The 21466-nt window shown below is 34.5% G+C and overlaps 1 protein-coding gene across 2 annotated transcripts in view; it reads left to right on the top strand.

Annotated features, from left to right (window-relative positions):
• LOC140436640 (glucose dehydrogenase [FAD, quinone]-like) overlaps positions 1–20691 on the top strand; it is a 66614-nt gene extending 45923 nt beyond the window's left edge. For both annotated transcript variants that reach the window (XM_072525636.1, XM_072525637.1), the window contains exons 2-5: positions 1242–1504; positions 6694–6934; positions 11886–12093; positions 18463–20691. In XM_072525636.1, coding sequence (XP_072381737.1) covers positions 1243–1504; positions 6694–6934; positions 11886–12093; positions 18463–19617 — 1866 coding nt within the window. In that variant the 5' untranslated portion in view covers position 1242 and the 3' untranslated portion in view covers positions 19618–20691. The remainder of the gene's footprint in view (positions 1–1241; positions 1505–6693; positions 6935–11885; positions 12094–18462) is intronic.
• The last annotated feature ends 775 nt before the right edge of the window (positions 20692–21466 follow it).

Consider the following 21466-nt stretch of genomic DNA (forward strand, 5'->3'; position numbering starts at 1 on the left):
TCTCCTATCTGACACCATTCGTGTAGATTGCTCTACCACGAGAATCTTTTGCTACCTGAAACTACTTTTCTCTTCTTTCAAAATATTTATCCGAAATAAGCAGCATCTTTTGGTTTTTCGTGGCAATAAGTTAGTGTCCACTGTTAATTGTCCTTAATACTTTTATATTAATTATCAATGGACGATATTTTTAATGAACGCCTTACCTCACAGCATCTAACAATGTAATATAACTTCAACATTGATATTCATTAATTCAGGCACCCTACCTTAATCTTAACTTTAACCAACATCCCCACGTTAATAACTTTTAATGGAATTTAAATAATTCTTCAGAATAAATATTAAATTAGAGAGGGGACAAGATACCCCGCTGTTTCACTCCACTGTTTCGTAAGAATTTAACATATATGTCGAATATTGATCATATATTTGAATATCTATGTTAATCAAAAGCTTCACAAAAATCACAAAGATTGATACGAGTACGTCACAGTCGGCATACCTGAATCTTTGAAACAGAATTTGGATTGCAAACAGTGTTTCCCTAATAGTCTAGGAGCCAGGGGGATTTTTACCTTTTGGCAAAAATCATTTTTTGTTGGTAATGATTGCTTCCCTTTGTCGCTTCTTGGTAGAAATTCCTCATATCTTTGTATTAAAATTGTCTTCAATTCTTTTGATATGTTGTAGGTAAATCTGATTTTCTTTCTGTACACTGCTTTCACTTTTTGCTTAAGCTCCCGTAATTTATTTTTATTCTGACTAGTGCTTCATCACAGCAGGTTGTAATATGCTTCTTTTTTAGTTTTATTTAATATCGGTTCTCTTCGTCTATTATCTAGTTTTCCTTATGTTGTCTTCTTTGAAGGCGATCTTTTAGTTTCTTATCCAATAACCATGTTTGAATTTTCCATTTCTTGTATTTACCAAGCGACCTTGATATAGGTTAATCCAATACAGCACCTCATAATAAAACTGTTTTGAATTATAATAATTGGAATTGTGATAAAAATCTGTAATATAATGCGGTTCATTATGACATTGCAGTTGTTTATATAATATAATTATTAGAATGTTCTGTACCAAATTTTTTTCTCATATCTCAATCTCAAATATGTAATATAATGAGTCTCATTATGGTATTACAGTTGTTGCAATTCTAACTGACTTAATAAAGTATGTAAGTAGAAAAATATGATTCTTAGAATTTTCTGTATCCAATTTTTTTTCTTTTCCAGAATGTCACAGCTACCGTCCATTTGGTTTCTACTTCTAGGAACACTATTAGGTACGACGACGGGTCAATCAAATCTCCTGGATGGAGTTATCAAGCTGCTTCAAGATGGCGATAGCCAGATACAGAAAGAACCACCTGATATGCCGGAAAACGAGTTACTGAAAGAATATGATTTTATCATAGTTGGAGCAGGAACAGCTGGGTGTACATTAGCCAATCGGTTGAGTGAAAATCCTGACTGGAATGTGCTACTTATTGAAGCAGGTAAATAAAACTATAGGTAACTTAAATAATGAGTGGTAACTTTTAAGTATTAAGAATATAAAAGAAGAGGTTAGTCTTTGTATGTGGGTATATTTTATTTTATAAAAACCCTTAAAAGGGCAACATTACAAGCACGAACGTTTTCGGAACAACTGTTCCATCATCAGGTAAAAATGCCTAAAATAAGTATAAACCATTTAGTTACAGCAAACGTGGTTTAAAATTTTGACTAAGGTTAAAAACAATAAAATGGTTATACTTACAGGTTAACATGCCTGAGCCACCAAAATATTTGGGTAAAAACCCTTTAAAATGAAAAATGTTACCAAAGATTGTACATGATGTTTATAATATTATATGATGTTTAATATTTTAATTAGATTTTACTTCAGGTAACATACACCCATGCTTAAGTGAGTTCCAGTGTCCGGAGAGTAAACCTCTTCAAACGGACTACGGTTGGCAACTGATTGATGAAATACTCATGAGCGGTGTCAAAAACAAAATGTCAATGAACCATGAAACAGTGTAAGTTAAACATTATATTACTACAGCCAAAAGATTAAAAAACTTTGATGATGTTAAAATGATAACAGTAATCCAGGTGTTGGAATTTAAAAATATTTCTATAATTATTTAATATTGGATGTAAAAGATGTAAATTACTGGTGTTGTTGAAGGTCATGTTTAAGAAGATGACGTATGCATTAGGCAGCTTATGTTACTCTTTATCGTATGCCTAATGCATACGTCATCTTCTTAAACATGACCTTCAACAACACCAGTAATTTACATCTTTTACATCCAATATTAAATAATTATAGAAATATTTTTAAATTCCAACACCTGGATTACTGTTATCATTTTAACATCATCAAAGTTTTTTAATCTTTTGGCTGTAGTAATATAATGTTTAACTTACACTGTTTCATGGTTCATTGACATTTTGTTTTTGACACCGCTCATGAGTATTTCATCAATCAGTTGCCAACCGTAGTCCGTTTGAAGAGGTTTACTCTCCGGACACTGGAACTCACTTAAGCATGGGTGTATGTTACCTGAAGTAAAATCTAATTAAAATATTAAACATCATATAATATTATAAACATCATGTACAATCTTTGGTAACATTTTTCATTTTAAAGGGTTTTTACCCAAATATTTTGGTGGCTCAGGCATGTTAACCTGTAAGTATAACCATTTTATTGTTTTTAACCTTAGTCAAAATTTTAAACCACGTTTGCTGTAACTAAATGGTTTATACTTATTTTAGGCATTTTAACCTGATGATGGAACAGTTGTTCCGAAAACGTTCGTGCTTGTAATGTTGCCCTTTTAAGGGTTTTTATAAAATAAAATATACCCACATACAAAGACTAACCTCTTTTGTTATACGTGGTATACAGCCAGCTACAGGAATTATTTTCCTTGTGGATTTTATTAAGAATATATTACACACAAAAATATATACACATATAAATAAAAATCAATAAAATAAAACGAAATTTGCGTTAGCTTGAAAATAAAAAAAAACAAAAGAAGCATTTCAAAAAACAAAAGAGTTATAGCAAATGCTAACATAAGTCCACAGAAGAAACTTGCTCGACACTAATTCCTGTTGCCTTCCATTATCTATTTATTTATCTTATGGCAATTCGTATGGCATTTTCTGTGGAAGATCAAACCCTGGTGGCTTATGGGTAATGCAGGGCAAGTTGTTATTGTGCCAAACAGTCCATTATTGGGACCATGCGTTCGTTATATTGAAATCCTCCTGAAACATTCTTGCCGTTTTTATTGGTATTTTTCTAGAACGGGGTCGAATATTTACGGCACCCTCAATATCTTGGTGGATTAGCAGATTGTGACATAACACTGAAAACCATTGCGTAGTAGTTGATTTATTTACCCCAGCTTTCATCTTCATCGTAGTATGCAGCTGAGTGTCGACTCGTTTCATGTATGGGCAGTGTAGCAAAATTAGAGCACAATATTTAGCAGTAACTAATCCAAAAAATAATAGAACAAAACAGATTTCCTCAAGAATGGCGATCAAGAATCCTAATACCTCTCTTCAAAAAGGGAAACAAATCGTTTTCCGGAAAATTACACAGGAATTAATTTACTAAACACAACACTAAAATTAACAACCAAAGTGATAACAAATAAATTGAATGAAATTAAAACACTAGCAGAAAACCAACAAGGTTTTAGGTCGAGAAGATCATGCAACGACGCTATATTTATAATAAGGCAATTGCAAGAGAAATCATTAGAATACAACAAATCGGCATAACTATGTTTCGTTTACCTTAAGACGGCATTTGACCGGGTCAAATTAAAGGAAGCTACCCACATCCACTTATTGAACGTAAGAGGGATACGTCTAGGAATAATCAAAACGATCGAAAATATCTACCAAAACAACAAAATAAAAGAAAAAGTAGAAGAAGAACTAACCAACCCCATTGAAGCTGGCAATGGGATAAGACAGGGAGATTCCCTGAGTCCTCTATTGTTCAACCTGATTATGGATGAAATAATAAAAAAAGTAAGAACTAAAAAAGGATACCAAATAGGAAAAAAACAACTTAAAATAATCTGCTATCTATGCAGACGACGCAATACTACTATCTCAAAGTGAAGATGATTTACAACGTATGCTGCACCAATTTAATATAACCGCCAGAAAATTTAACATGTTAATTTCCCAAAAAAAAAAAACGACAAAATGCATGGTTACAACAGCTAATTTACTAAGATATAAATTGGAGCTGGAAGGTCAGATAATAGAACAAGTGATGGAGTTTAAATATCTAGGCATCACATTATCTAGCTACGGAAAGCTCAAAACTGAAGTGGAAGATCAAGTGAATAAAACAAACAGAGCCGCAGGCTACCAGAATGAAACAATATGGAGAAATGAAAATATCAGGAAAGAAATGAAAGACAAAGTTTACCAAACAGTCATCAGACCAATAATGACATACGCGGCAGAAACAAGACCTGCCACAGAGAGAACAAAAAGCATGTTAGAAACAGCAGCGATGAAAACAGAAAAATTTATGGTAATACACTATGGGAGAGAGCTGGAAGTACAGATATACCATGTAGATGCAAGGTGGAGAACATCAAGAACTGAGTAAAAATAGAAGAGTAGAATGGAACAATCATATAAGCCGAATGACAACAAATAGAGTAGAAGGGAGGCAAGAGACGATTCCCCAATAGGAAGACGATCAGTAGGAAGACCATGAAAACAATGGAACGACAACTTACTGGAGGCACATTGAAAAACAGACAGAATCATGTCTAATAAAAAGAAGAAGAAGAAGAATATTTATCAGTCGAGAAAACACGGGCTAGGGCAGTAGAGCGAAGAGTGGAAGCTGTTTCTCCCCAGGTGGAACCGCACAGTTTTTGTATAATGTTGTTTCTTATACTGAACTTATGGGCAGTTCTTATTAACTGTCCTTTAAAAGATAGTATTCTGTCTAATGTTACTCCCAGGTATATCGGCATTTTGTTGTGGATATGTGTATGTTACTTTTCTTTTCGGAAAATTGATTGTTCAGGTGGAAGCAATTAACTTTTGTTTTGGAAGCATTTGGTTGTAGTCTCCACTTGCGGAAATATTTGACTATTGCCTTTAGGACTGCCGTAAGGATATCTTCAGATGTTTCTAGTGTTTTACATCTGGTAGTAAAGACCCAGTAGTCTGCCCACACGAACTTTCTTATTTGTGTTTCTGGCATATCTGCTACGTATAAACTAAATAGTAGTGGAGAGAGCAGTGACCCTTGTGGTAGGCCATTCTTAAGTTTTTTTGTACACTTGCCATAATTTACTTTTGCTGGTTTATAGTCTTTAAGGACCTTTAATATGTCATCGCTGAAAAGTAATGGGAATGTTCCGTCTCTATGGCTTCATGTTTGAAATTTTTCAGTTCTCTCTTCACGTAGATTTTGTGTGCTTTTTCTTTTTGTGCTCTGAATGCTTTTACTATGAGATCTAGCTTTACGGCTGCCTTTTGGCGTTTTGTAGGGGCACCACTCCCTAATTTTCTTAAATGTGACCATGCTTACCTGCTGGGTGTTTCCACTATTTAGGTCCACTTTTCACTTCTGGCTGCAGCCAGGGTATGCAAAAGGATGCTTTTAATTGACTACCCGTCAAAGAGCACAAAAATTAATGAAAAGTTAACTCTTCCGTAACTCTTTTGACAGTGCTCTTTTGTTCCTCCATTCGCTGTTTTGGTAACTATCATTTTTGAAAATCTCCCAAAGTCCATTTTCCGTTTTTTGCAAATCATTTGATTATTTGCAAAATTTAACAATCCTGTGCTTATATTCTTTGACTTATTGATCTGCCAACCCACGTGTTCTGGGTTTTGCTGGTTTTCGTATGGCATTCTTTACTTCATGCATAGGTGTACCGTATCACTGGTAAAGACTACAAGATTCCTCTCTCCCTTTATATATATGTCTTTTACATATTCCTCAATTTGGTTGATCCATCTTGTTGGCGATCTTTCTCGTAGTCTTCGGTTTTCTACCATTCCTTGAATAATAAGTCTTTCCATGTTTCCTGTGTCTGCTCTCATACCATGTCGTAAAGTATTTTAATTGTTGGAGACGGACTTTGCTGGAGAGCCGTTTGCTGACTTTTAGCTCATTTAAAATTCAATTATTTGTTCTGTGGTAAGTCCACGGAATTCATAACATTTTTCTCCAACAGAATATTTCAGTGGCGTTTATGTTTTTTCTTTCCGCTTGTCGTAGGGTCCAAGATTCAGATCGATATGTCAGTATTGGATATTGAAATTTGCCTTCAAAAATTAAGTCCTTCCATATTTTTCTCATTGTTCCTACGGCGACTTTTGCTAGATCATATCTACGTTTTATTTCCTCCTGTAGTGCCTCTGCGTTTGTGATCAATGATGCCAGATATAAGTATGAGCTTACAACCTCAAACCGACCAGTCGTGGTTATGTGTGGATGATTGTTATGTAGTCTCTCCACAATCATATTTGTTTTTGATATGTTTAACTGCATATACTAAATTATATTTCTGAGAGGCGGATATCCCTGTCGTAACTCCAGTTATTGTGTAATATAATGAGAAAATAATATATAAATTTTAAAATAAACTCTTGATAATTGATCATTAAACATTTCTGTTGATTTTAGGAAGACCTGAAAATTTCATGATGGACCTCCCCATCTTAGCTAATTATCTCCAATTCACAGACACCAATTGGAAATATACAACAGTACCCAGTGGAAATTATTGTCTAGGATTCGACAACCAACAATGCAATTGGCCGAGAGGCAAAGTGATGGGTGGATCCAGTGTGTTAAATTATATGATATATACCAGAGGAAACCGCATGGATTATGACCATTGGGCGAGTTTAGGAAACACAGGATGGTAAGTCAAATACTTTGATGGAATTTTACTGCAAAATTTTAAGAGTTTACATGTAGAACAGTGTCATCAAAAAATCTTCAATTCAATTGTATATGTCCAAATATGTTTTCTGTCCAAATATGCAGCGGCATTGGAAAGATGGAAAAGAAAGGTACAAAGGATGGGTATAGAGCTTAGCAATGAATGTATATATACACTCCAGTTTGCTGATGACCAGGTAGTGCTAGCGACCGACAGGGAAGACATGCAGTACATGCTAAGAAAACTGATAGAAGAATATAACGACTGGGGAATGAATGTCAATACAACAAAAACCAAATATCTTTGTATTGGAAACGAGTCAGATAACATAGACCTCGAAAACGGACAACATATTTCCTGCTGTCAGAGCTATGACTACTTGGGTGTTGCCTTTGACAATACAGGAACTGATACACGGGAAATAGAAAAACGAATCACTCAAGCAAAGAAAGTCTTAGGATGTCTCAATGGTATACTGTGGAGTAAAGAGATAACGAAAGGAAGAAAATTTAATATATATGAGACCATGATTAAAACTACTCTTCTTTATGGCGCTGAAACATGGAGAATTAGTGAAAAGAACAAAAAGCGAATAGAAGCAGTAGAGATGGATGCAATGAGAAGATCTTTAGGTATTTCCAGACGAGACCGAATCAGAAATGATGTAATAAAACAACGTATGGGAATAGAAGGAAATATAACTCAAGATATAGAGAAGAAACGATTAAGGTGGTATGGGCATGTTCAACGGATGCCAGCATCAAGACTCCCCAAAAAAGTAATAGAATGGCAACCGATAGGTCGACGGAAAAGAGGAAGACCCAGATTAGAATGGCAACACGACGTAAACAAGTCCATGAGCGAAAGAAATTTAACAACAAACGACTGCGAAGATAGGAAGGGATGGTGTTTAGGTATCGGACAACGTCGAAAGACGTTCTAAACATATATATATATATATATATATATATATATATATATATATATATATATATATAATATATATATATATATATATATATATATATATATATATATATATATATATATATATATATATATATATATATATATGTTTTCTTATAAAGCAAAAAACTCAGTGGTTTTATAGAGAGGTACAGGAAAACATTAAGGAAAAGAAAAAAGTTTACCTGAAGTATATGTCAAACAAGCCACAACACGACTACAAATATTGCAAGAGAATAAGAAATTGAACACATGCACTTGTAAGAAGAATTAAAAACGAGCACTTAGTAAAAACGAGTATTCAGTATTATACCGGTATTCAAAAGAACTGAAGTGCGATTTTTATGGTTTTCAAAAAGAAATATGGAGCTATCTAAGAGGTCAAAGAGCGGATTACCATAAGCAAAGAATTTCACATAAGCAAGCATGAAGTACCAAAACTACTTGAAAAACTATCAATTCAATCAATTAATCAGTTTATAACGTTCTACGCCGTCTTCTAATTTCCAGTCTCCATTTGTCTCGGTCGTTTCAAAGGTTTTCTTTAACTCCCCTCTCCCTTAAGTCTTTATCGATTCCTTCTCTCCAACTTTCTCTGTCTACCTTGCTTTCTTCTTCCATGCGGTGTCCAGTTCAATACTTTCTTTGGTATTCTGTGTTCATCCATTCTTTGGACGTGTCCATATCATCTTAGTTAATTTATTCTGATGTCCTCTATTATATTGTGCTTAATACCCATAATTTCTCGTATTCTTTAGTTTCTTACTCTGTCTAATCTTGATTTTCCAGCCGCTCTTCTCCAAAAGTCCATTTCTGGTGCTTCTAATGCTTTTAAGTTTTTTCCTTTCAGTGGCCATACCTCACTTCCATATGTAACAATGCTTTTTATAATGCTGCTATAGATTTTGTGTTTGTTTTCTTTGGGGATTGTTTTGTCCCACAGTACACTTTATAATTGCCTAATCGCTTGTCTTCCCTGGTTATTTCTATGTTTAATTTCTTCGGCTAATTTGCCATCGTTGGTTATTTGCATGCCTAAATATTTGTATTTTTGACAGTGATTTATATCTCGCTGTATTTCTTCCAAGATTAGATTTTGTTGAATTCCCCCAATACACATGTATTCAGTTTTCTTTATATTTACTTCTAGCTCCCATAGTTCGTATTCTTCGATAAGTTTAGAGTTCATATATTCGAGGTCTTCATAGTCTTGGGCCATCACTATCTGGTCGGCTGCAAAACTCAATGTATAGAATATTGCGTCGTTTAGAGGAATTCCCATGTTTCTGCATTTTCTTTTCCACGTCTTCATCGCTTGCTCTGAGTAGATCTTAAACAAAATAGGAGATACGCAGCATCCTTGTTTAAGTTTCTTTATTTGTATTGTTCTTGTAGAGGTCTTGAACAGCCTTGATTAAGGTTACACTAATATTTGTTTTCTCGAGAGCTTCCCAGAGTTTTTGTTGTGGCACACTATCATAAGCTTTTGTAAGGTCCACGTAGAGGAGATGTATTGGTTGATTTCATGTTACTTTTTTTCGATTAGCTAGGTAACAGTAAACAGATGGTCAATAGTTGATCTACCTGCTCTAAAGAAGGTCTGTTCTTTGGCCTCCATATCACAGAACTCATCTTCCATTCTCTTTTTGATGAGTTTCTCGCAAACTCTCGAGATGGTGCTAAGGACTGCGATTCCTCGATAATTGTCACATACATTTTTACTTCCCTTCTTATGTATTGTCGTGATAAACGATGTCCTCCACTCCTCCGGTATACTCTCTCCATTAATACATTTTTGGTAACGGCTGGCTAGCTGGTTATATAATTTGCTTGTACCATATTTGAGTAGCTCAGGTGGGATATTGCCAGGGCCTGGTAATTTTCTATTTTTTAATGCTTTGCATACTCGTGCTACTTCTTTGTCGTCAATCCTAATTGGGAAAGCTAGTATGTACTTGCACCTCTGATTGTATTTGAGGTGTTTGCAAATATTCTGCCCTTTCTTCCGCCAAAATTTGCGAAGTATTCGTCCCATTTATCTAGGCTGATCGTTAAGATGATGTCTTTAGTCTTATCTTGTCCAAGAGATCGAAGTATTTTCCAGCTTTCAGTGCTTCTGCTACCCCTTAAGAAAGTGTTTATTCTGGAGCAGTTTCTTTCCCAGATTTCGTTTTTCTTCTTAGTTATCGCACCTCGTAAGTTTCTTTAGGCTGTTCGATATTAGTTTTTACTTTGATCAGTATTTATATTTAAGTGTTTGTGGTATTTATCTCGTTTAATCTTTATTTTTTCTTCGATTTCTCCATCCAACCAATATGGCTTCCTTCGTTCGATTTTTTCATATTTACCCAGGGCTTTTTCTGCTGCACTTTTGAAACAGTTTTATGTAATTGTAATGGTTCTCAACACTATCAAAGTTTTCTTGTAAGAGATTTTCATCGAGTCGCTTTTTGTACAGTGCCTTTGTGCTTTCATGGTTGAGACTATCCAAGTTGTATTTGGTTTCTATTATTTTTTGGTCTAGTTCCTCGTTGTGTTCCTTGAAAAACTAAACAACAGAAAAGCTACAGGTAAACATGGATAACAAATGAATTGTTGAAATATAGGGGAGTACTATACCTTATAGTACACATTCATATCCAAATTGATATACATTTAGACTTTTGGACAGGTTTTCAGCAAACCGTTCCACTGTGCTGCGTGATGTTCATATTTGCTGATAATCTAAGGCCTTTCTATCGAAGATATTCAACGATATGATAATTGAATACGTTTTCTCATTATACTACTACTACTACTAAGGATTTCCACAGTTTTCACTGTCTTCCTTCACTCAACCGTTTTCTCCAATTTTCCCTGTCATTCCACTCTCCATCTCGCAGGGTTCTTTTCTCCATAGCCTCGTCGATTTCATCTCTGAATGACCTTCGGGGTCTTCCTCTCTTTCTTCTTCCAATCGGGCTCCATTCTGTGATTTTGTTTATCCAGCGTCCTCTGTCCGCTCTTCTGACGTGGCCGTACCAGGATAGTTTCTTCTCCTCTATATAGTCGATTATGTCTGATTGCACTCCCATTCTCCGCTTAATCTCTGCGTTTTCAATTCTGTCTCTTTTTGTAAGTCTACAGCTTCTCCTCAGGAACTCCATTTCTACTGCTCTTATTCTACCTCTATTTCTCTTGTTTATTGTCCAGTTTTCGGACCCATATGTCAGGATACTTCTTGTCAGGGTATTATATATTCTCTTTTTTGTCTTTATCGTAATGTTCTTATCCCACAACACTGAGTTTAGTTGTCTTATACAGTTTCTTGTTTGTCTCAGTCTGTTGTTTATATCTTCTTCTGTTGTTCCCTGGTTCGATATTATGGTTCCTAAATACTTGAATTTATCTGTTCCATTTATTTGTCTTCCCTCGTCTATCTCTAGGTTTCTCATATCCTTGTTTTCTGTTGTTAGGTATTCGGTTTTCTCTAAGTTTATTTCCATTCCGTTGTTTTTATATTCTTCTTCTAGTTTTCTGAGCATAAAGCTGAGATCTTCTTCATTATTCCTATATTATCTTTCTCATTATAATGTTGTTCATATTTTTATAGTTGTATCTTACATATCTTGTTTTTTTCTTTCGTAAATATATATTCAATGACATATGTTTTATTCCAATATTGTTTTGTGTAACTTAGCCATACAACTCATTCTTCCTTTTCTTCAACTATTTGATTAAACGGCTCCAAAATTACAAGTTTTTTACAAAATTATTAGTTTTGTCATTTGTACACATATAATAATTATGACACTTTTGCCAAATTGTCAATTTTGCACAGCGAGTTAATTTCCTAAAGCAATATATTTCGATTTTTGCGAACATAGTATTGACATTTAAAGAGAATGAAGCTCAATTGTACTTTTTTTTGTTTGCCTACTTAAATGAATTGGTTAATTTATTTATACCTATATTTAATTTTTAGGTCATATGAAGAAGTCCTGCCATATTTTAAAAAAGTAGAAAATTTTAGTGTACACGAACACATGAATCCTATGGACACAAGGTACCACGACACCAAAGGACATTTAACAGTGAGTTATTCACCCGGTAAGACAAAAATAGCTGACGCCGTGATAGAAGCCAGCAAGCAATATGGTCTTCCTGAAATTGATTACAACGCACAATCGCAGGTAAATTTTTTCGTTCATTTGGTCGTTTTGAACAATAACATAATTTTCATTCTATTATTATCTTTCATCACCATCAACCTGTATGCGTCCAGTGCTAGGCATAGGTCTCCCTCGGCTCTTTCCATATGTCTCTGTCTTGTGCGGCTTGCTTCCAGTTATTGCTAACACACTTCAGGTCGTCAGTCCATCAAGATGATGGGCTTCCTCTGCTCTGTAGTGCTTCTTGTCTTGGTCTCCACTAGACAATACGTTTTATCCATCAGTTGTCTGATAGTCTGGTGACGTGTCCTGCCCAATTCCATTTCATCAACGCGATTTTTTTGATAGCGTCTGTCGTTTTTGTTCTGCGACGTATTTCTTCGTTCGGGATTCGATCTCTCAGAGAGACTCCCAACATCTGGCGCTCCATAGCCCTCTGAGTCACGCGAATCTTGTCCACTACATTTTTTGTGAGTGTTAATGTTTCCGCTCCATAAGGGAGTAGAGGCAACACACATTGGTCAAAGATTTTCCTTTTGAGGCATATGGGTAGGTCCGATTTAAATAAATAGTTTAATTTATTAAACGCTGCCCAGGCTAATACTATGCGACGTGGGAGCTCACATGTCTGGTTATCTCTGCCCAACCGAATTTCATGACCTAAGTACTTATACGATGCTATCTGCACAATATCCCTTCCATCAACAGCAATATTTCGATTTAGCACCAGATTAGTCATTATTTGCGTCTTGTTCATATTAATCTTTAGTCCGACCTCCAAGAAAGCGTGATATAATTTTTCAAACATTATTATTGCATCATCCATACGATCGGCTATAAGGACGATGTCATCTGCAAATCTCAAATGATGTGTGTTTTAGAAGCGTCGTGAATAGCTTTGGATTCTATTACCTTTACTTCTTTAATAATTACAATATATCAGTTACAATATATATCACTCTTGATATAATTTTGGATCATGTCAACGTGATTCATCCTCATTTTTTCTTTTTTCCTAATGCGGTATCCTAATGCTTCCTTTCTTACATTACCAAAAAGTTTCTACTTTCGGTTATATAATTATTAATTCTCTTTACGAATATGTCTTGTTTAACAATTTGCCATCAGATCTAAATTCCCCGACTTTGGAATCAATTAGTGCCACACGTAGATTTTCTCTAATAAATTAATTCCTAATTTTACGCTTTTTTGAAGCGAAGCTTCTATACGGGCGTTGCATTACTTTTTTCGCTATAGTAAAATGCTAAGACAAGCGTCACTGAAGTAGCACCACGAGAAGGAGTCGTCACGGGTAGCGTCATAGAATAGCGGTTCTCGACATCGATTCACTACTCTCGATCAATTCGTTTCTTCAGATATGCAGATGACACCATAGTATTTGCGGACAACTTAGAAGAACTACAACTTCTTATGAACAAAATCACGTATTACAGTCAACAATATGGACTCAATATAAACGTTAAGAAGACAAAGCTTATGATAGTTAGCAAGAAAAGAATAACAGAAGGTCAACTCTACGTTAACCAAGCCCCTGTAGAAAGAGTGACGCACTACAACTACCTCGGCACCATAATAAATGAAGAATGGACCAACAACCAGGAGATTTGAGCACGCATCGGAAAAGCTAGATCCACCTTCAATCGGATGGGGGCCTTCTTCAAGAGTCACAACCTCTCTCTTGATACAAAAGTAAGAATGCTGCGATGCTACGTCTTCTCTATCCTTTTTTATGGTGTTGAATCGTGGAGCTTGAACGAAGATATGTGCAGAAAACTGGAAACATTTGAGATGTGGCTATATTGGAGAATGCTTAAGATCCCGTGGACTGACCGAGTCACAAATAAGGAGGTCCTCAGAAGAATGAATAAGAATAGAGAGGTACTGATCACCATCAAATCTCGAAAATTACAATTCTTCGGACGTATTATGCGAAATAAATCCAGATATGCTCTCCTTCAAGCCATCCTGTAAGGAAAAATATTTGGAAAACGAGGTCAAGGGAGAAGAAGAACATCTTGGTTAAAGAACCTCAGAATTTGGTTCAATAAACCATCTGTGCAGCTTTTCCGCGCTGCTGCAGATAAGATAAACGATTGCCATGATGATCGCCAACATTCGTAACGGATAGGCACATCAAGAAGAAGAAGAATATAAGAAGTAAGAAATTAAAAGAATATCTGTCAATAAAAGACTTGATTTGTAACGAGTGTCAAAATTTAAAATTCATAAATGTCATCCAATTAATAAAAATATTGAATCATCTGTTTAAATTTTTTATTACACTTTTCGTTTTAAAATAATTTCACATCAATACAATTATTATGATTTGTTCATACGTTAGTAGGTGCCGTTAGGAACAAACAATAATTTATTGATATAATTTAATATAATATAATTTGTTTAAAATAATATAATATAATTTGTTTAAAAGTAATAAATAGTAATAAAAGTACTGTATTCCATTTTAAAAATACTATTTAAATTTTAAAAATACAGAAAACACAGTATGAAGCTTCTCGCTAATCTACTGTACCGCCTACTCTACCATCTTTTTTTTTACCAACTCTCCCGTCATCTATCCAAACATTATTATTTCTGCAACACGCATTCGTCATTCTTCTTTCCTGTTAATTGCCAAAAATTCAGTGCTATACACAGTAGCCGGTTATATAACGATCTAGTTTCATTGAAATTTTTCATTAACTTATCATTCTTCTTCTTCCATTTAATCCATTCCTCCCTAACACTAGTGCTTGTACTCCCCATTCATTGCTCTATAAAACAAATCTACACATATAAAACTTCTACTTTCCATACTCCTTTCTCCATCCAAAGTTACTATTTTATATATTGTAATAATTCCATCTTAAAATGAATATTTTAGATATTTTATTTTTGTTTTACTAAATTCCCAACCTTTTGAATCGAAAGCCTTTTTTAACTGTTCCAGTATTGTCTCCTACTGGTAATAAAACCATCCATTGATAACAGATCGTTTCGATTTCCACAATCGTTCTCAAAATACTTGTCTTATATTGGCCTTACATTTTAAGGTAGACAACAAGAACTAATAAACAATGTTAACTGTTTTGCATAACTTCAAGGCGTATACAAGTATTTTATTGTAAAGTGAATGGTATTGAAATTAACAAATATTTATGTGGTATTTTTTCATTGTTAACTTGAATTCGTTTAAAAGTGATTTAGATGTTTGGGTACTGCATAACTTTGTAATTCTTCCATTAATGATATAATAAATATTATTATTTTATGCAGATTTCAACAATTCAGTGTAACCACAAAGATGTTGTACAAATGCATATATTTATCGTTAAGTTATAAGTTTTTCTTCTTCAAGCTTCATTATATTCTTCATTATTCTAATAATATTCGGGTTCAGTGCCTTTTTGGTAATCATGTTTTACGTTAAAATCCAATTTTGACTATTTTTCTCAAAATTATATAAAGAAACCTTTAGAAATTTAACCAATAGTGCATATTACGTAGTAGCTATTTCCCTATTTTTATGATCTTGAAGAATTCTTTTAATTATTTTTAAAAGCTGTATTCATTTTTAGTTTAAAAAAAAATAAAACATTTATGGAACTGCAATGAACGGTGTTGGTTGAATTTCACAAGAAACTCATAAAAGAAAAGGAAAAATATATACACAAGACAAAAAATTATATATGTCACATATATAAGAGAGTGTGATACTAAAATGATGAAAGAGTTGGAAACCCTTAGGAAGTAAAAGAATACGAAAATGTTTTACAGAAACATATAAACGGCACAAGAAAAGAATTTAAACCAAGAATAAACCTATGTAGGTCAAGGATGGAAACATAGTAGCTAAAAAGAACATTCTAAAGAGATGGTAGGAGCATTTCAAGAATATGCTTTGCACCAATGATGATAATCTGGATTCTTCCGTGCAGCTAAACCCTGATGAAAATCAGAACAAAGTCAATCCACCAACCGTAAAGGAAACAATTGAAGTTATCCAAAAAATGAAAAACACCCTAATGAAATCGCGGCAGAACCCTACAAATATGGGAGGTGAGCACCTAGGCAAGCAAGTCCACAAGGTTATAGCACGAATATGGGAAGAAGAGCACATATCTGAGGAATTGAAGATCGGTTCGCTGTACCTACTACACAAGAAAGGCGACCAGCGTCAATGTGACAATTACAGAGGGATAACACTTTTGAACACAGTCTATAACATAATTTACATATGTCTGAGCCCATATTTTGAGAAATTCTTGGCGGATAACAAAGTGGATTCAAACCTGTGCGATCAACAGTAGAACAGATTTTTGTAACAAGGTAGATCCTTGAAAAAACCAGAGAATTTAACACCTTCCACCTGTTTGTAGATTTCAAAGCAGCATATGATAGCATTGTACGAAGCAGGTTTATAAAGCAAACGCAACATTTCGGAATTCCTGTCAAACTGATAAGATTGGTAACGATGTCAATACAAACAGAGGAACTCCCTTCCAAAGAAAGGCCTCTTTTTTAATATTTCCCTTGAAAAAGTTATAAGAGAGACACAACTAAACAACAGAGGTACAACTTTTAATAAATTTACCCAAATATTAGCATACGCAGACGACGTAGAAATTGTCACACGTATGACTCATAAATTCCAAGGTTAAGATGGAGGGATGGTGTAGATCAGGATGCCAGTAAGATCGGTGTTGTCAACTGGCTTCAAGCTACACAAAATAGTAGCGAATGGGGGGAATCTGACTAGGAACGTCCAGGCTCGGCTCAATTCGAGTCGTAGAACCAATGATGATGATGATAAAGAGCTTTCGTCAAAATAAAAGAAATTCTCATGTCCTTCAGGATTGGTATACAGACGAGACGTTGTAGTCATTTGAATCTAATAAGTGACTCTATCAATACAGTGAAGCGAACTTTAAATAGAAAAAAGGCATTTACTCTACATACACGGAAACAAACATAGGAAAGCGTGCACACATACTACACAAAACACAAAAACCTTATTGGGTCGAGAAACAGAGAGACATCCAAATAGTCTTACGACCCCCTAATACAGTTTCTACACTATTTTTACGTACTCAAGATATCCCAATTCTTATCTAAGTACGTGTCCAATTTTTAGTGTTTTGACTGAAACGAACTTTTAATTTGACGAATGGATCGATATTTTAATGATCTATAGAGCTCGAAAAAATGATAGTATGGTAGCTCATTTATACTAACCCCGTGGGTTGTACCATTTTGAAATCCACGAGTGATTTGGAATCGTGAGGAGGTCAACATTAGCTCAAGTATCGTCTCTTCACCACCACAAAGACAATCATGAAGATTCCTACCGCGGCCAGCTCTTTTTAGAGATAGTTCGGCTAACCTCTAAGACAAACAATGGTAGCAAGAATGATCACAGAGGAAATCAAAGCATATCAAAAATTTAAACAAAGTTATTTTGTTAAATAAATTGGTAGACTTATCTCTATGTACAGTTAGTCCTGTACAAGATGGCCTCGTACAGGACTTACTGTAACAAGAAGAAAAATGTCCCTATTAAACACTTAACTTACCCTGCTGTTTTCGATCTGGGGCTGCTGAATGAAACGATGACGATGTTACTGCGATATAAGGTCTCCTAAAGTAGTTCTTGAAAAGTAGGTCTTGTAGTTATTCATTAGATGGTGGAGTCTGGTGACTGTATTGAACCATTGGTTTTATATTTCATATTTTGGTGGTGAATTAATTATCAGTCCATTTCTCTTACGAGACTAGGCCCAAGATTCGGTAAAACACGAAGTCCAAGGACCTTGTTGCTGGGTTGATAGTTAGCGATGGAGAAAGGTCTGTTCTTTTCAGAACAACGTATTTAAACATTATATATGGATATTGGATAATGAAATATCGAGGTGCCAGGGGTAACGAAGAGTTAACAGACAAATCAGAAATTAAAATATATTGAGCACCATTTTTTTTTAGTTTTTAGTATAAAAACAAAACAAATAAAAGGATCGTTATATTAGTTTAAATTTAACCACTGAATTTAAACACGGGAAAAGAAAATAATTGATAGAAAATTAGGGAAATATAAAATAAAGAAGCTGTTACATTATACAGAACGTAAAATAATAACGATCAGAAGATAGAAAAAAAGTTTCGGTTTTCACTATAAATTATATAGATACCTTCAATAGTAGTTTTATTATTATCGTCATTTCGTACACAGAAAATTGTTTTCTTCGTCTATTCATTGCAAAATTGTTGTTAATTATATAATGAACTAGCTTATGGAAAAACTGTTACAATATCAAATATTAAAATCTATTTACCTAAAATTATTATAGAAGTAAACTGTTTTTATTCTTTTAGATTGGTGTATCTCGACTCCAAGTCTCCATGGAAGATGGTGTGCGAGACAGTTCAAGCAGGGCGTATCTGCATCCAATTTCATACCGACCTAACCTCCACGTCATTAAGTTCACCATGGTATCAAAAATTCTCATTGATCCAGCTACCAAAACCGCCTATGGAGTGCAATATGTGAGAAACGGAAAGAAACGTACAGTTAGAGCTGCAAAAGAAGTTATTTCGTCTGCCGGGGCTATAAACTCACCACAACTGCTTATGCTTAGTGGGATAGGACCTAAAAAGCATTTGACATCTGTGGGTATTAAAGTTATTAAAGATCTTAAAGTTGGTTATAATCTTATGGATCATGTAGCCACTGGGGGATTAACTTTTGTTATAGACAAACCTTACTCTATTAGAATTGACAGGGTGATCACCAGGGAGAATCTAGATATGTATCTAAATCATCATCAGGGTCCTTTAACTATAGCTGGAGGTTGTGAAGTACTGATTTTCCATGATTTTTCCAATCCCGGAAATCCTAATGGACACCCAGAAATGGAATTGCTGTATGAAGCTGGGTCTGTGGTGTCTGATTATACTTTTCGAAGAAGTTTCGGTATTACTGATGAGATATACGATGCTGTGTACACTCCGATACAAAACAAAGATACGTTCATGGTAATGCCCATGTTGATGAGGCCCAAAAGTAAAGGAAAAGTGATGTTGAAAGATGCTAACTACAAGAGTAAGCCTTTGATATACCCCAACTATTTCGCTTTTAAAGAGGACATGGATTTATTAATTAAAGGTATACGTTTGGCTGTTAATATCTCAGAACAACCAGCCCTAAAGGCCATAGGAGCAAGATTGCATGACATACCCATTCCTCAGTGTAAAATATTCCCTTTTGGTACCGATGAATACTTTGAATGTATGACTCGCCAATTCAGTTTCACAATTTACCATCAAAGTGGTACTTGTAAAATGGGTCCACCAAAAGATAGAAGGGCAGTAGTAGATCCAAGATTACGAGTCTATGGCATTAAAAACCTAAGGGTGATAGACGCGTCTATTATGCCAGAAATACCCGCAGCTCATACAAATTCGCCAACATACATGATAGCAGAGAAGGGGGCAGATATGATCAAGGAAGATTGGGGAATGAAGAAATAACTGTGATATACATATATATGGTTGTACATATTAGGTTAAATTTTAATACTATTTATTAATATACAGTAAATTTGTGATAAATAACTTTTAGTACTACTTTAAATTTTACTGTAACAATATGTATAAGTACATTTAAAAAGTATGTGGAAATAAAAAAAAAACTAGATAAACAGTTATTTTGCTCAATAAAATATCAAGCACAAGACATACTGATCCGCCAAAAATTCAAAACCACTATTTTTAATTAAAACTTATCTATCATATCTATCTAATCAGCTAAAAATATTTATCTTTGGACGTAGACCTCTACTTCTTTCATTAATTGTTTCCTATTGGCTATTTGCATTCGCATCTCTCTCTAGCATGTTGGTTTTTGTCATTGAACATCTGAAACAAATATGGCACAAATGAATTTTTCATTTGTGCCATATGTAATAAATATACGAAGGTAGGCAAATCTTTTGCAACGTGAAATATCTGTTCAACACTGAGGTTAGTCCAATCTTTGATATTCCTCAGCCAAGATTTCTTCGTTTTTCCTATATCATCATCATCATAATTCTCAGCATATTCTACCGATTATGGTGCAGCCTCGCTTACATATTCATTCGATTTTGTGTGCCATGTTTTACCGGCATGTTTCCTTATGTAATAGTCCCATTTTAAATTTAGACGCCTTCTTGGTCTATTGACGTCTCTTAGATACCACAGTGTAATTCTAGTGGACCACCTATTGTCAGTTCTTCTCGCTAAATGTCCCGCCCACTGTCATTTTAGAGATTTAATTATATGGATTACATCAGTAACCTTGTCTTTTTTTTCTGATTTTTTCCGGTTTTTTTGTCTGATCCATTCTATTCTTTTTCGATCTTTCTTTGTATTATCTAGCATGCATCGCTCCATTGTCCTTTCAGTGACTTTGGAGTTTCGATATTATCTCTTTCTTTGGTGTTCAAGTTTTGCAGTCGTATGTCATGATTGGTAGTTAGTATACACTGATCGAATGCTTTTTTATTCAGGCGTATTGGCATCTTTGATTTGAATATAACTGCAATTCTACCAAAAGATGCCCAAACCAGTTTCATTCTACCTATATATATATATATATATATATATATATATATATATATATATATATATATATATATATATATATATAAAGCTTTCTTAAACTTAAATCAGTAAAAAGTAAAAACGGCAGAACCTTACCAGGAATACGAGCACCTTCCCATATCAGTTGGCCCACCTATTGAATTTGTATATGAAATTATAAGTTCCCATATTAATTAATATGGTATTTTTATTAATATTTATTAAAAACATTACCCTTATGGTTTTTTATTTATTTTCAACAATAAAAAAAAATTCACTAAACCCTGGCTATGCATTCACTTATATGAACATAAGGAACTAAATAAGCTAAAAAGCAGGAATTAATTGACATCCGGTTCCAGCACTGTCCGGTTCCAATCCTCAGTTATCAGATTACGTTAATAAATTAACACAAACAGTGCAAAAAGGTAGTAAAGCATTGAATGTCGAACATAACCTAGACTTGGAATCCCAACTCATTGGAAGCAATGAATCGTCTACTGTAAACACCATTCCTATAATTTTTGAGTGAGACCCCCGATTTTGAGGTGCCCGATACCTATTACTTTTAACTGCGTTGAATGGCATAGAACTGACAAATACCCCACATATAAGGTATCTTTCCCTTTCGATAAAATTTACGAAGTCTACAGTCCTAATATTTGGCCCAAAGGAGCTGCCGTTAAGAGATTGAACTTCAACAGAAATTTTAAGCACAAAAAGAAGACGGAGGAAGAAACCTAGAAGCTTCTACAAA

This window comes from Diabrotica undecimpunctata, chromosome 3 (genome assembly GCF_040954645.1).
Source record: "Diabrotica undecimpunctata isolate CICGRU chromosome 3, icDiaUnde3, whole genome shotgun sequence".
NCBI classification, from domain to species: Eukaryota; Metazoa; Arthropoda; class Insecta; order Coleoptera; family Chrysomelidae; genus Diabrotica; species Diabrotica undecimpunctata.